The sequence below is a fragment of the Nanorana parkeri genome, unplaced genomic scaffold (genome assembly GCF_000935625.1).
Source record: "Nanorana parkeri isolate BGI_ZX_2015 unplaced genomic scaffold, ASM93562v1 scaffold1337, whole genome shotgun sequence".
NCBI lineage: Eukaryota > Metazoa > Chordata > Amphibia > Anura > Dicroglossidae > Nanorana > Nanorana parkeri.
Window position 1 is genome coordinate 183,591 of NW_017307605.1, and position 12,233 is coordinate 195,823.

At 44.4% G+C, this 12,233-nt stretch overlaps 1 protein-coding gene across 2 annotated transcripts in view; it reads left to right on the top strand.

Moving 5' to 3' along the window:
• The window catches only part of LOC108797800 (cytochrome P450 2G1-like), a 28,418-nt gene that overhangs the window by 3,284 nt on the left and 12,901 nt on the right, over positions 1 to 12,233 (top strand). Inside the window, exons 2-4 of one of the 2 annotated variants that reach the window (XM_018569459.1) lie at positions 5,512 to 5,605; positions 9,643 to 9,805; positions 11,068 to 11,217. In XM_018569459.1, coding sequence (XP_018424961.1) covers positions 5,512 to 5,605; positions 9,643 to 9,805; positions 11,068 to 11,217 — 407 coding nt within the window. The remainder of the gene's footprint in view (positions 1 to 5,511; positions 5,606 to 9,642; positions 9,806 to 11,067; positions 11,218 to 12,233) is intronic. The other variant, XM_018569460.1, reaches the window with a different exon arrangement.

A 12,233-nucleotide genomic window follows, 5' to 3' on the forward strand; every position in this document is an offset into this window, starting at 1 on the left:
GGTTCTCAGTGTGTAATGACAGTTCAGCATCTCCTGGTTACCTAGTAACCAGGGGACACTGGACTGTCATTACACAATGAGAACCCGGTGATGCTGCCATCATATCACTGCGCGCTGCCGGGTTCTCAGTGTGTAATGACAGTTCAGCATCTCCTGGTTACCTAGTAACCAGGGGACGCTGGACTGTCATGAGAGCTTGTCGGAGCCGGCTTTGATATGACCGCCGGTTCCGACAAGCTCTCATTTTAATGACAACTGGTCCCGTGCAATAGAAAAAGTTTGGCGGAGCTAGCTGTCACTGCTAGCTCCGCCCAATCATTTGCTCCTTTTTTTCTACTTTTTCTATTCTGCTCGGTACCGCAGAGGTACCGAGCAGAATAGCTGAGCCGAATGGCGCTCGGCGGCATTCGGCTATTCACTCACTGCTGTTTGGCCCCTATGAGAATAGGCCGAACAGCAACGAGTAGCCTGCCGGAGGTTCGGCTAAGCCGATCCATATGTTGGATCAGCGGGGTCAAACTCCTTCTGCACTTCGGCCGACCCGAACCCAGCCGCAGCAAGCCGTTGTACGGCTGATTTCAGTCGGTGTACGGCTGAAATCAGCTGTACAAGCCTGAAGTGAATAGCCGAACAGCGTTCGACTCACTTCACTTCGGGCCGGTTATTCACACATAGGGGGTTATTCACAGCTTTGTGAATAACCCCCTATGTGTCCCCAGTTATTTACAAACACTGGAGTGATCACACGATCACTCCGGTGTTTGTGCTGCACAGGGGATCGGTAAATATCAATTATATTTATTGATCCTCCGTTCGGCCATGCACAAAGCTGCTGTCATCTAGAAACTGACGGGATGGCAGCGGCTCCATTCTCCTCACCACTCAGCCTTTATTTTAATCACAAGCAGCAGAAGTACAACATCCGTAATAACAATGCAGCCACAGTGTTAAAGTCCAATAGGTCAAGTGCAAACAGAAACAGTGCTGCTCTTTGTCTGAACAGGGAATGATACAATGATCAGAGAAGAAAATAAGACATATTTAACAAAGGTTAACCACTTCTGCTAAAGGGGATTTTTCCTGTCTCTGGTGTCTTAGGGAGCAATCTAATGATCAACTTGACGTTTCCAAAGAACATAAAGAGGTTTATAGAGAAAGAGAGAAATAAGAAAAAAAAAGGGACAGCTCAGAGGGGGAAAAGCATAGTGGAGAAGGGGGAGGGAAGGAAAGGGAGAATGGGGTGGGGAGGGGAGGGAATGGGAGGGTTGGGAAGAGACCATTCAACTCCAGGTCAGGACAGGGTAGAGTATACGTAGTTGACGGAGTCTAAGCGATACACTGTGGCGCCATTGGAGACTCCGAGGAAAGGAGGTATGCGTGCCAATAGAACCATCTTTTATTGAATTTAGCTTCCTGATGATGTGAGGAGGCTGTCATGCACTCCATCCTCTGGGTTTCCCGTACTTTCGAGATCCACATTGCAGTGGTGGGGACAGTTGTAGTTTTCCAGAGTAAGGGGATGCGCATTTTAGCAGCATTCAGAAGGTGTATCAACAAGGATCATTTATACCTGTTTCTGGATAAGGCAGACAGGTGAAGGAGGATAGCAGCCGGGTCATTCTGGAGATCTATCACAGTTAGTGTCTTACATATAACTTGCACATCTGCCCAGAAGTTTCCCAAACGAGGGCAAGACCAGAAGATATGTAGCAAGGATCCCTCCATCTCATTGCAACGCCAGCATTGATTAGAAGTGTGTGGCCAAATCTTGTGCAGAATGGAGGGAACCCTATACCAGCGTGTGAGCAGTTTGTAGTTAGCTTCCTGCGTTTTGCAAGCAATGGAGGCCTTGTGAGAGAAATATAACATGTCCGCTCTTTGTTCCATCGATAGAGATAGCTGTAGGTCTTGCTCCCATTTAAGAAGAAATGGAGGCACATATGAGTCAGCAGGAGTTATGAGTAGCTTGTAAACCCTGGATAGAGAATGATTAGAGGGGGAATGATTAGAGACATAATCGGTCGAACAACGTAAGTGGTGGAGGGATTGTGGATCCAGGGACCATGCTCGCCAGAAAGGGGCGGAGTTGCATCGATCTCCAGGGATCCAGTGGTGGTTCAACAAACGCGGTAAGTCCATCTCGGGAGCACAGACGGCCATTGATCAAAAAATCGCCTAGCCTGCATTTCCCCATATCCCTCAATTTCTTGGAGTGGTTGTCTCCTCTATTCAGAGGGCAAGCAGGATGATCTAACACTGGGGACATTCTGGATACCCCCCGACTCTGGCCCAGCAGATCTGTTACTGAGTGGAAGGCCTTCAGTGTCGGACCTATAAGGGGGTGTGCCAGCTGGACTCGTATATCGGAGAGGGGCATCCACTGGAGATAGCATAGTGGAGTCTGGGAGAATAGTTGTTCCATGGGTACCCAAGGTTTCAACAGGGCGTCTCTACACCAGGACACAATCCTTGCCAGATGTGCCGCCCTATAATAAAGAGTGGGGTCCGGGAAAGCCATGCCGCCATGCTCCTTGGGTAGCAGTAGAGAGTGGTATGAAAGACGCGGGCGGGATGGAGACCATAGAAAGCGTAAAAATTCCCTTCGCATCGTTTGGAGGAAGGGGGTTGGGACATATATGGGAAGTGTTTGGAAAAGGTACAAAAATTTATGGAGTATAGTCATTTTCAAGACTGCATTCTTAACAAACCAGGTATGGTATGAGCGGGTCCACATGTTTAGATCTTTGCTAACCAACTTGAGCAAGGGCGGGAAGTTTGCAGAGAAAAGGTGATCTAAGCTAGGCGTGATCTTAACTCCCAGATATTGAATATGGTCTGATACCCAGGGGAACGGGCAGTGGGCTGACATGTTGGTTACTCGATGTGGAGGTATGGATACATTGAGCATAGCCGATTTGTGGAAATTGATTTTAAAATTGGAAAGGTCTCCATATTGGTAGAGTGTTTTGATTATATTTGGGATTGTGGTCTCGGGGGAGGTGACAAAAAACAGTAGGTCGTCGGCAAAAGCCGCGACCTTATGAGTGGTATCTCCAACCAAAATACCCTTGATGTCACAGTACAGTTTTTACGAATATGACAAAGGAGGGGTTCCAACGTAAGTATGAAGAGTAGTGGGGAGAGCGGGCAACCCTGACGGGTACCATTGGATAAAGGGAGATTTTTTTTATCCCCGTTGCCACAGCCCCTACAAGCGGGGGACCGCAGCGGGGATCCATGGAGTCACAGATCCCTGCCTGTAGCAGCTCCAGGCAGGGATGAGAGGCTCCAGATGCCGGCAACTTTTCCCATTGATTTGAATTTCAACTTCTGCGTTGCTAGCGTTTGTAAAATACCCCCAAAACCATATATTTTCTGAAAGCGCAGGCCCGGTAGAATAAAAAGATGGTGATACTAAATTTGTAGGCCCTGCGATAATTGCGCAAATGTTTCTCAAATTAATATTAAACTGATAAAAATACACAATTCAATTGTTAAAACACACTAAAATCAGTATCAATGTTATGTGGGGGGGAGGGAGGGGTTGTGCTTTTTTTTGTACACATTATTTTTTTTTAATTTTAATTTTTTTTTACATTTTCTATTTATTTTTTTATAATTTTTTTTACTGTTGCGGGGGCTGCAGTGAAATATCTGGGGTCTAAATAGACCCCTGACATTTCCCTTTTGAAACAGAAAAAGAAATTGAGGACATAGAGTCCTCAATTTCTTTTTCTGCAGCCCCAGCACTCAATGAATGGGAAGCACTCAGTACAGAGGCTTCTCATTCATTCAGAAACTAATGATAGTAAAAATATCTTACTATCATTAGTTTATTAATTGGGAAGGAGCCTCTGTAGTGAGTGCTAGTCACCCATTCAGCTAAGTCCCCATTGGCTTCCCGGCCAGTCAGCATCGAGCTGGCCAAACAGAATGGAGTTGGCTTCCTGGGCAATCAAAAAGCCTGGCAGTGGGCAATGACACGCTGCCTGGCTCCCTGATTGCCCGGGAAGCCGGCTCTTTGCTACTAAAAGTACCGGTATCAGTACTCGGTATGGGCGAGTACCGAAATATAAATATCGGTACCCGATACCGAAAAACCGGTATCAGTGCATCCGTAGTGATGATTATTAATATTATTTTAAAATAATAATAATGATACCGGGGGACATAATAAAAATAACACCAGGGGACATAATAATAATGACACTGGGGGACATAATAATAATGACACCAGGGGACATAATAATATTAATGACATGGGGGAGGCATAATAATAATGACACTGGGGGACATAATAATAATGACACCAGGGGACATAATAATAATGACACCGGGGGACATAATAATAATGACACGGGGGGACATAATAATAATGACACCGGGTGACATAATAATAATGACACCGAGGGACATAATAATAATGACACTGGGGGGAAATAATAATAACACCGGGGGACATAATAATAATGACACTGGGGGGATATAATACTAATGACACTGTGGGGACATAACAATAATGACACCGGGGGACATATAAAATAATGACACTGGGGGAAATAATAATGATAATGACACCAGGGGACATAATAATAATGACTCCAGGGGACAAAATAATAATGACACCAGGGGACATAATAATGATACAGGGGGGGACATAATTATAATGACACAGGGGACACACACACACACGTAATAATGACTCCAGAGGACATAATAATAATAATGACACCAGGGGACATAATAATGATAATGACACCAGGGGACATAATAATGATAATAATGACACCAGGGGACATAATAATTACACAGAGGGGACATAATAATAATGACACGGGGGGACATAATAATGACTCCAGAGGACATAATAATAATAATGACACCGGGGGACATAATATTAATAATGACACCAGGGGACATAATAATAATAATGATTCCAGAGGACATAATAATAATACAGGGGACATGCTCAGGTGTCATTATTATTATTGTTGCTATTCTATGCAGTGGAAGTGGTAGGGGGCGAATTATCCACACATTTACCATGAAAGTAGAATTATGGGGAGAGTGAAATGCACTCTTCCCCCTAGTTACTGAAGCTGCCACAGGTTGACTCTCTTGACCGAGAACTGAACGATCACATACCGCCGATCACTCAGTTCTTGCACTCACTCTCTCTGCAGAGAGCGGTGACTGTCAGTCACGGCTCCTCGCAGGAATACCCCCCTCCCCTCTCTGATCCTCCAACGCTGACTGGAGGAATGGATGGGGTGGACACAACCTCTAGAGAGGTAGAGTCAGCTGTCAATCAGGTGGTGGGGTGGATCTGGACAATATTTTTTGGATCCATCCCAGCTGCAGCGCTGCTCTGCTCTGTCAGCATATAGCTGGCAATATTGCATGGGGGGCGTGGTGGGGGGCCCAAGAACATGTTTGCCCGGGGTCCACTCAATATTAAAGACGGCCCTGGTGTCTTATAATTCTGTATTTTATCTGGAATCAAATGTCTAGGAAGCAACGGCTTCCTCCAGGTCCTTCCCCCCTCCCACTGATTGGGAACCTGCTACAGCTCAGGAATGGAGACATGGCAAACACTCTCATGGAGGTTAGTCAGTTTCACTGATAAAGTATAGTGTATTTACAAACATATTCTGAGTTATTGTTGTGTTTTATTTAAAGCCGAAGTATTATTTGCTTATATTTGCCTTCCCTGGTCCCTCCTGGTCCCTCCTTTCCCCCCTCATCAGCATACCAATTACATTTTTAAAAATAAAATCTTTCTGTTTTCCTAACATACCTTATTTTACATTCAGTTATGTCATCACTTAGGGGTCTATTCACGAAGCTGCCGAAGGATCTGGCCGTAGCTTCGGCCGATCCTTCGGCTAGCTTCGGCTCCAGGACCCCTTCAGTTCAGTAGAACCAACCGAAGGGGTGCTGTACGGGCTATTCACAATAGCCCGTACAGCTCCCGATCATGGCCGAGCGGCTCAGCCGAGCCGAACGCATTTGCATCGTGATCTTACGGCTGGCTCCGGCCACTTGCAGTGAGATCAGCGTCCCTGGTTACCTGCTAACCAGGGACACTGATCTCCAAACAGAAAACTCTCCCTGGCGCCCCGGAAGTCTCCTGCTCCCAGCCGCCAAGGAGAGAAACACTGCTGTGTCCTTTTTTCTTTATTCTGACACGATCGATGTCAGAATAGAAAAAAAAACAACAATTTTTCCCATTGAAAAGCATTGGGACATTATTGGGACAAATTGAAATAGCCAATAGTAAAGCCAATAGTAAACTAGCATTGTACCCGCCCTCTGCAGTTCCCCCTCAGGTCCATCAGCAGAGGGCGGGAACAATGCTAGTTTACTATTGGCTTTACTATTGGCTATTTCAATTTGTCCCAATAATGTCCCAATGCTTTTCAATGGGAAAAATTGTTGTTTTTTTTTCTATTCTGACATCGCTCGTGTCAGAATACAGAAAAAAAGACACAGCGGGGTTTCTCTCCTTGGCGGCCGGGAGCGGTAGGCTCCCAAAGCGTCCGGGAGATTTCTTTCTTTTCACAGCAGCAGAGCCGCTGGACAATAGGAAACTATTGGGCGGAGCTAGCTGTCACTGCTAGCTCCGCACAATCGTTTGCTATTTAATTTTTTTTATTTTTTTCACTCTTTTTCTGTTCTGCTCGGTACCTCTGAGGGACCGAGCAGAACAGCCGAGCCAAATGCCTCTCAGCGGCATTCGGCTATTCACTCACTGCTGTTCGGCATTTTTAAGAATAGCCCGAACAGCAGTGAGAAGCCTGCCGGAGGTTCGGCTCAGCCGATCCAGATGTTAGATCGGCTGAATCGAACTCCTTCTGCACTTCGGGTTGGCCGAACATGCTGAGCATGTTCGGCCGACCCGAAGCCACGGGAAGCAAGCCGATCTACAGCTGATTTCAGCCGATGTACAGCTGAAATCAGCCGTACCAGCCTGAAGTGAATAGCCGAACAGTGTTCGGCTCACTTCACTTCTGATTGGTCATTCACTCGGCTGCCCTCGGCAGCTTCGTGAATAGACCCCTTAGTCTCTGTGTTTCTCAATTGAATGCAGGCAGATCATGGCTGGTGTGAGGGACTGGCAGGGTGCTGTACATAGCTTCCAATAAACATCACATCATCCTGCCTCAGTAATCTATCAAGAGTACTGAGCCCTGATGCAAGCAATGGTCTGGCTCTAGGGAAGAGTGCTAAACAATGCTAGATGTTCTCCAACCAGGAAATGAGGCTGGCTCTATCTGACTTGCTGTAGTTTTGTTAACACGCATTGTGAGAAGCTCACAGTGTGCAGTGAAATCAAAGTAAGTAATTTCAGTACACAAGGGAAGGCTGGAGTTCAGCTTTTAAAAATGCTTTGGCTATGACCTTAATATTTTACAAGCTTGCTCTTCCATATTTAATTATGGTATTTAAGAAAATGTATCATGCAATAAAAACCACATTCTGATCTGACAAGATAGCTGCTCATTTTATACAAGTGATCCAAGATCACTTGTACTAAGTGAGCGGTGGCTCCCCCCATCTACATTTAGCTCTACTAGCCCACAGCAGGACTAAATATAGTAAAAATTACCATCCCGCTGCCCAGAACTGCATGTCCCAGGCGTCGGGCGATACGAATTCCACAACACTGTCATTATAGAGAGGCTTGTAGATTACCCACTAGCACTCTGTGGAATTACTCTGTCTTTCTCTTAAGGGCTGTTGGGGTAAGATAAAAGCAGCATAGAGAGTGCAATGTTTTAACCACTTGCCGTCCTCCCATTGTAAATACACAGGCGGACGGTAACCTCTTCCCAGCGGGTGGACATACATGTACGTGATCTCCAGCCGGCCAATCGCTTGTATGACAACAAACAGCGCCTGCACCCCCCTCCGATGCCCTGCCCCCCCTCAGCTGCGGCACTCCCCCCCTCCACCGCCACTGCGGTTACAGCGGCTGTGTACTCTGTACATGTAGGAGAGATCAGCATTCTTCCACTGTTGATCTCTACTCCTCTCCCTCTAAAGGCGGAAGCGATGTGTATTACATCACTTCCGCCTTTAGCTGTCATTTCTCTGGCTGCTATAGCCAAAGAAGAAGCTGGTGAGAATGCTTCATCAGCTTCTTTGAGGGTCCCAAGGGGACATTAGGGGGCTTAGAGACCCCTGATGTCTCCATAAAGAGGACCTGTCATTGTATACTGGCTATCACATAGTGGGTTTGTTAGCCCCCTATGTGATACCAATAAAGTTAAGTGCAAAAAAAAAAACAACTAATGTGTCATATTAAAAAAAAAAAAACACACCAAAAAAATTTAAGTCTCCCACGTGCACGCAGATATACACATAAATACGCATCGGGTGAGACTATGTATGCGAAAACAACGATTACGCCACACCTGTTACATATCGCCACGAACATCAGAGTGCAAGCAAGAATTCTAGGGTCATCATTTACTGATAACATTAAACTGATGAGCGGTAAAAGTTTTTAAAGCTTCACCTATGGCCAATTTTAGGCATGGTATTTTTTGCGTTTTCGCGGGACCAATTTTAAAGCTTGACATGTTTGGTGTCTATTTACCCGACGTGACCCCATCTTTTATATTTTACCAAAAAATTGGGTACTGATAAATGTTTTATAACATAACATAGGGAAAACAGTTTTTTTCTCAAAATTTTCGGAACTTTTTAATTAGATAGTAAAAAAATAAAAAACCCCAGTGGTGAATAAATACCACGAAAAGAAAGCTCTATCTGTCCCCTAAAAATGGTATAAAATTAATTTCAGTACAGCGTTGCATGATTGAATAAATGCCTGGACAGGAAGGGGGTTTAACAGTCTGGTCGGCAGGTGGTTAATAAGTCAGTTGACTTAGACTTACATTGTAAGAAGAAGATGTAAAGCACAATCATTCTGTAGCACTTGAGATAAAGCAGAGGCTGAATATGTAATTACACTTGATCAAACACTTTTACAACATCAGTTGCAAAGATTTCCTTTTTTCCATTCAAAGATATTAAAGTATAAGGGCAAAACTTTTTTTTGTAGATTCTAATAGAATGGTTAGAACACCTGCCAGGTTTTTATTGCTGTCTATGTCCCCTTTAGGGAGATTAGGTAAATCTTACATTTTGAGTTAACACCAGAACAGGAATAGAGGAGAAATCTTCCAATGGAGACACTTGTTTCTGTGACAACTATATAAGAGAGGATTTCCCTCACATTTGAAAGATACACTAAATTACCAAAAGTATTGGGACGCCTGCCTTTACATGCACATGAACTTTAATGGCATCCCAGTCTTAGTCCGTAGGGTTCAATATTGAGCTGGCCCACCCTTTGCGACTATAACAGCTTCAACTCTTTTAGGAAGGCTGTCCACAAGGTTTAGGAGTGTGTCTATGGGAATGTTTGACCATTCTTCCAGAAGCACATTTGTGAAGCCAGGTACTGATGTTGGACAAGAAGGCCTGGCTTGCAGTCTCCGCTCTAATTCATCACGGAATCCAATGATTTGGAGGGGTGTCCCAATACTTTTGAAAATATAGTGTATCATCTCACTTCCTGTTCAAACTACAGGACAGGAAATGTTCCTAATATTTGATATGTTTTGTCCACAGCTGGGTAAGCAATATGGCTCCATTTACACCTTCTACTTTGGGCCGCACCCTGTGGTCATATTTTGCGGCTATGATGCAGTGAAGGAAGCACTGGTAGATCATGGAGAAGACTTTACAGGACGAGGAAGACAGCCAACAGTAGACAGAGTCTTCCAAGGATACGGTAAAAGATAACACTCTATAGTGTTCTGTGTCTGTAGAGAGAAAAGGAATTGTGTTATGGCCACGTTTAGTGGTCAGGTCTTGTTAGAAGGTAGTAGCCTACACTTGTACAGTAGTAGTAGTATACAGTTGTATTTGTAAAGTAGAGGGATCATCAAGAATATCGTACAGGGCCCTAGGACAGCCCGTTGTGGATAAAGTCTTCCTAAACTTTAGTAAAAGCATATGTAAACCGCAAAGTGTCCTATGTCCGTATGCAGCAGTATTGTATTTAGATGATCGTATCAAATGGTTAGGTAATATCGAACATTTTATTTAAGTCGGCTCATGTTGGAATCTTTTTTACAGAATGGATACTCATAGAAAGTGCTTGAGTCTCTTGAGGGTCCTGTGATCTACACTATGGGGTCTAGTCACGAAGCAGCCGAAGGATCTAGCCGTAGCTTCGGCCCCAGGACCCCTTCGGTTCAGTAGAACCGAAGGGCTGCTGTACGGGCTATTCAGTATAGCCCGTACAGCTCCGAAGTCGGCCGGGCGCACAGTCGAGCCGAAGGCATGTGCTTCGGCTCGACTGAGCCGAGGTGAAAGCCGAAGCTGGCCGAGTGGCCGGCCGACAACCTGCTTCTGACAGCTGGGCGGAGCCAGCCGTGATCTTACAGCTGGGCGGAGCCAGCCGTGATCTTACAGCTGGCTCCGGCCACTTGCAGAGAGATCAGCGTCCCTGGTTACCAGCTAACCAGGGATACTGATCTCTAGACAGCCCCGCCCACTGCTGGAGTTCTCCATCAGGTCCCCACTAGTGATATACAGCAGCAGAGGGCTGGTGTAACAGCTAGTTTGCTATTGCAAATTGAAATAGCCAATAGGAATCTAGCAATACATTCCTATGGTTTTTTGTTTTTTTTTGACGGCAGCAGAACTGCCGGCCTATAGAAAACAGTTGGGCGAAGCTAGCTGTCATTGTACGTACAAACCTGAATTGAATAGCCGAATAGCGTTCGGCTCACTTCACTTCAGGTCGGTCGTTCACTCGGCTGCCTATGTCAGCTTAGTGAATAGACCCCTATGTTTTTATGAACTATTATACATTTGTATTATGTGTATGAACACCGGTCAGGTGGCGTTGTTGGAGCATAGTGTGCTGTATCTGTAGAGTATGTAAGAGAATTGGATTATGATAATGTCCAGTAGGAACGAGATGAGAAGTCATGCAATGCTCTTTTGCAGTTATTATTAGGCTATAAAATCCTCATTATTTTTCAGGTTTAATGGCTAGTGAAGGCAATCGTTGGAGGCAACTTAGACGCTTTTCTCTGTCAACACTGAGAAATTTTGGTTTAGGAAAGCGCAGCATTGAAGTACGTATTAAGGAGGAATGTGACTATCTAGTGGAGGAAATCAAAACACACAAAGGTAAAATATTGTAACAAAGTAAAAATAGGTCAAATGTCTATGATTCCCTTGCATGAACTTTTGAAAGAACTTTGAACCTTGGAAGAACCATTATGCTTCATTTGTATTCAGCGCAAATAGTGATCAAAAAGTTGAAACAGAGATGGGCCTGATCTAATAAAGTACACAAGGTGGTTATGACACTTGATCTTGATGTTCTTTGTCTAGTCTTCAACCAATAAGATATCACCTTCTGTTTCAGCAAATTCTGTTTGTCTCAGCAAACGTGAAGTTATATTAAACATGCTAAACTTTCTTTTGTATGTAATAGCATACACTCTCAAGTGACTGCATGCCAGAATGTTTTTTCATTTGAGCAGCCAAAAAGTATATCTCCAAACTTACTGAAATAAGAAGAGGAACACACACTGGGGGAATTTATTAAAACTGGAGCAAACAGATTCTGGAGCAGTTGCCAACCAATCAGCATCTCTTTTCAGTTTATTCACTTAAGATTTGAGAATGAAAGATAGAAGCTGATTGGTTACAATGCACAGGTGCTCCAGATTTTGTCTGCTCCAGTTTTGATAAATTCCCCTAAATGTAATTAGGCAATGGATCAGACCATGCCACAACTCCAGTTATGTGGACCACTATGAAATCTTTATGCCAAAAATGATTGGTTAAAGCCAGAATTGTCTTTTTTTTCACCACTACTTTTCCTTTATACTGGCTTATTAGAATAGCAAACAAGATAAATAAGAGATAACAGAAAGGTTTTAGTGCAGCTAAACACTTTGGTTGTCATAAAGTAAATTTTTATAGATATCTGTACATCAGACCAAAAAGAGGAAGAACTGGGGAGGAAAGAGGGACAGAGGGATTTGGTTCCAAGTGAGGGACAGTCCCTCCATCCAAATCAGGGATAGGGGGAAGGTATGCATAAGCCCTGTTTAGTATTCTAATTTTGACCAGCCAATATATTTAGGAGCTTGGCCTAACCATTTGAACATAACTGTTGGCCCACTTTAATACTA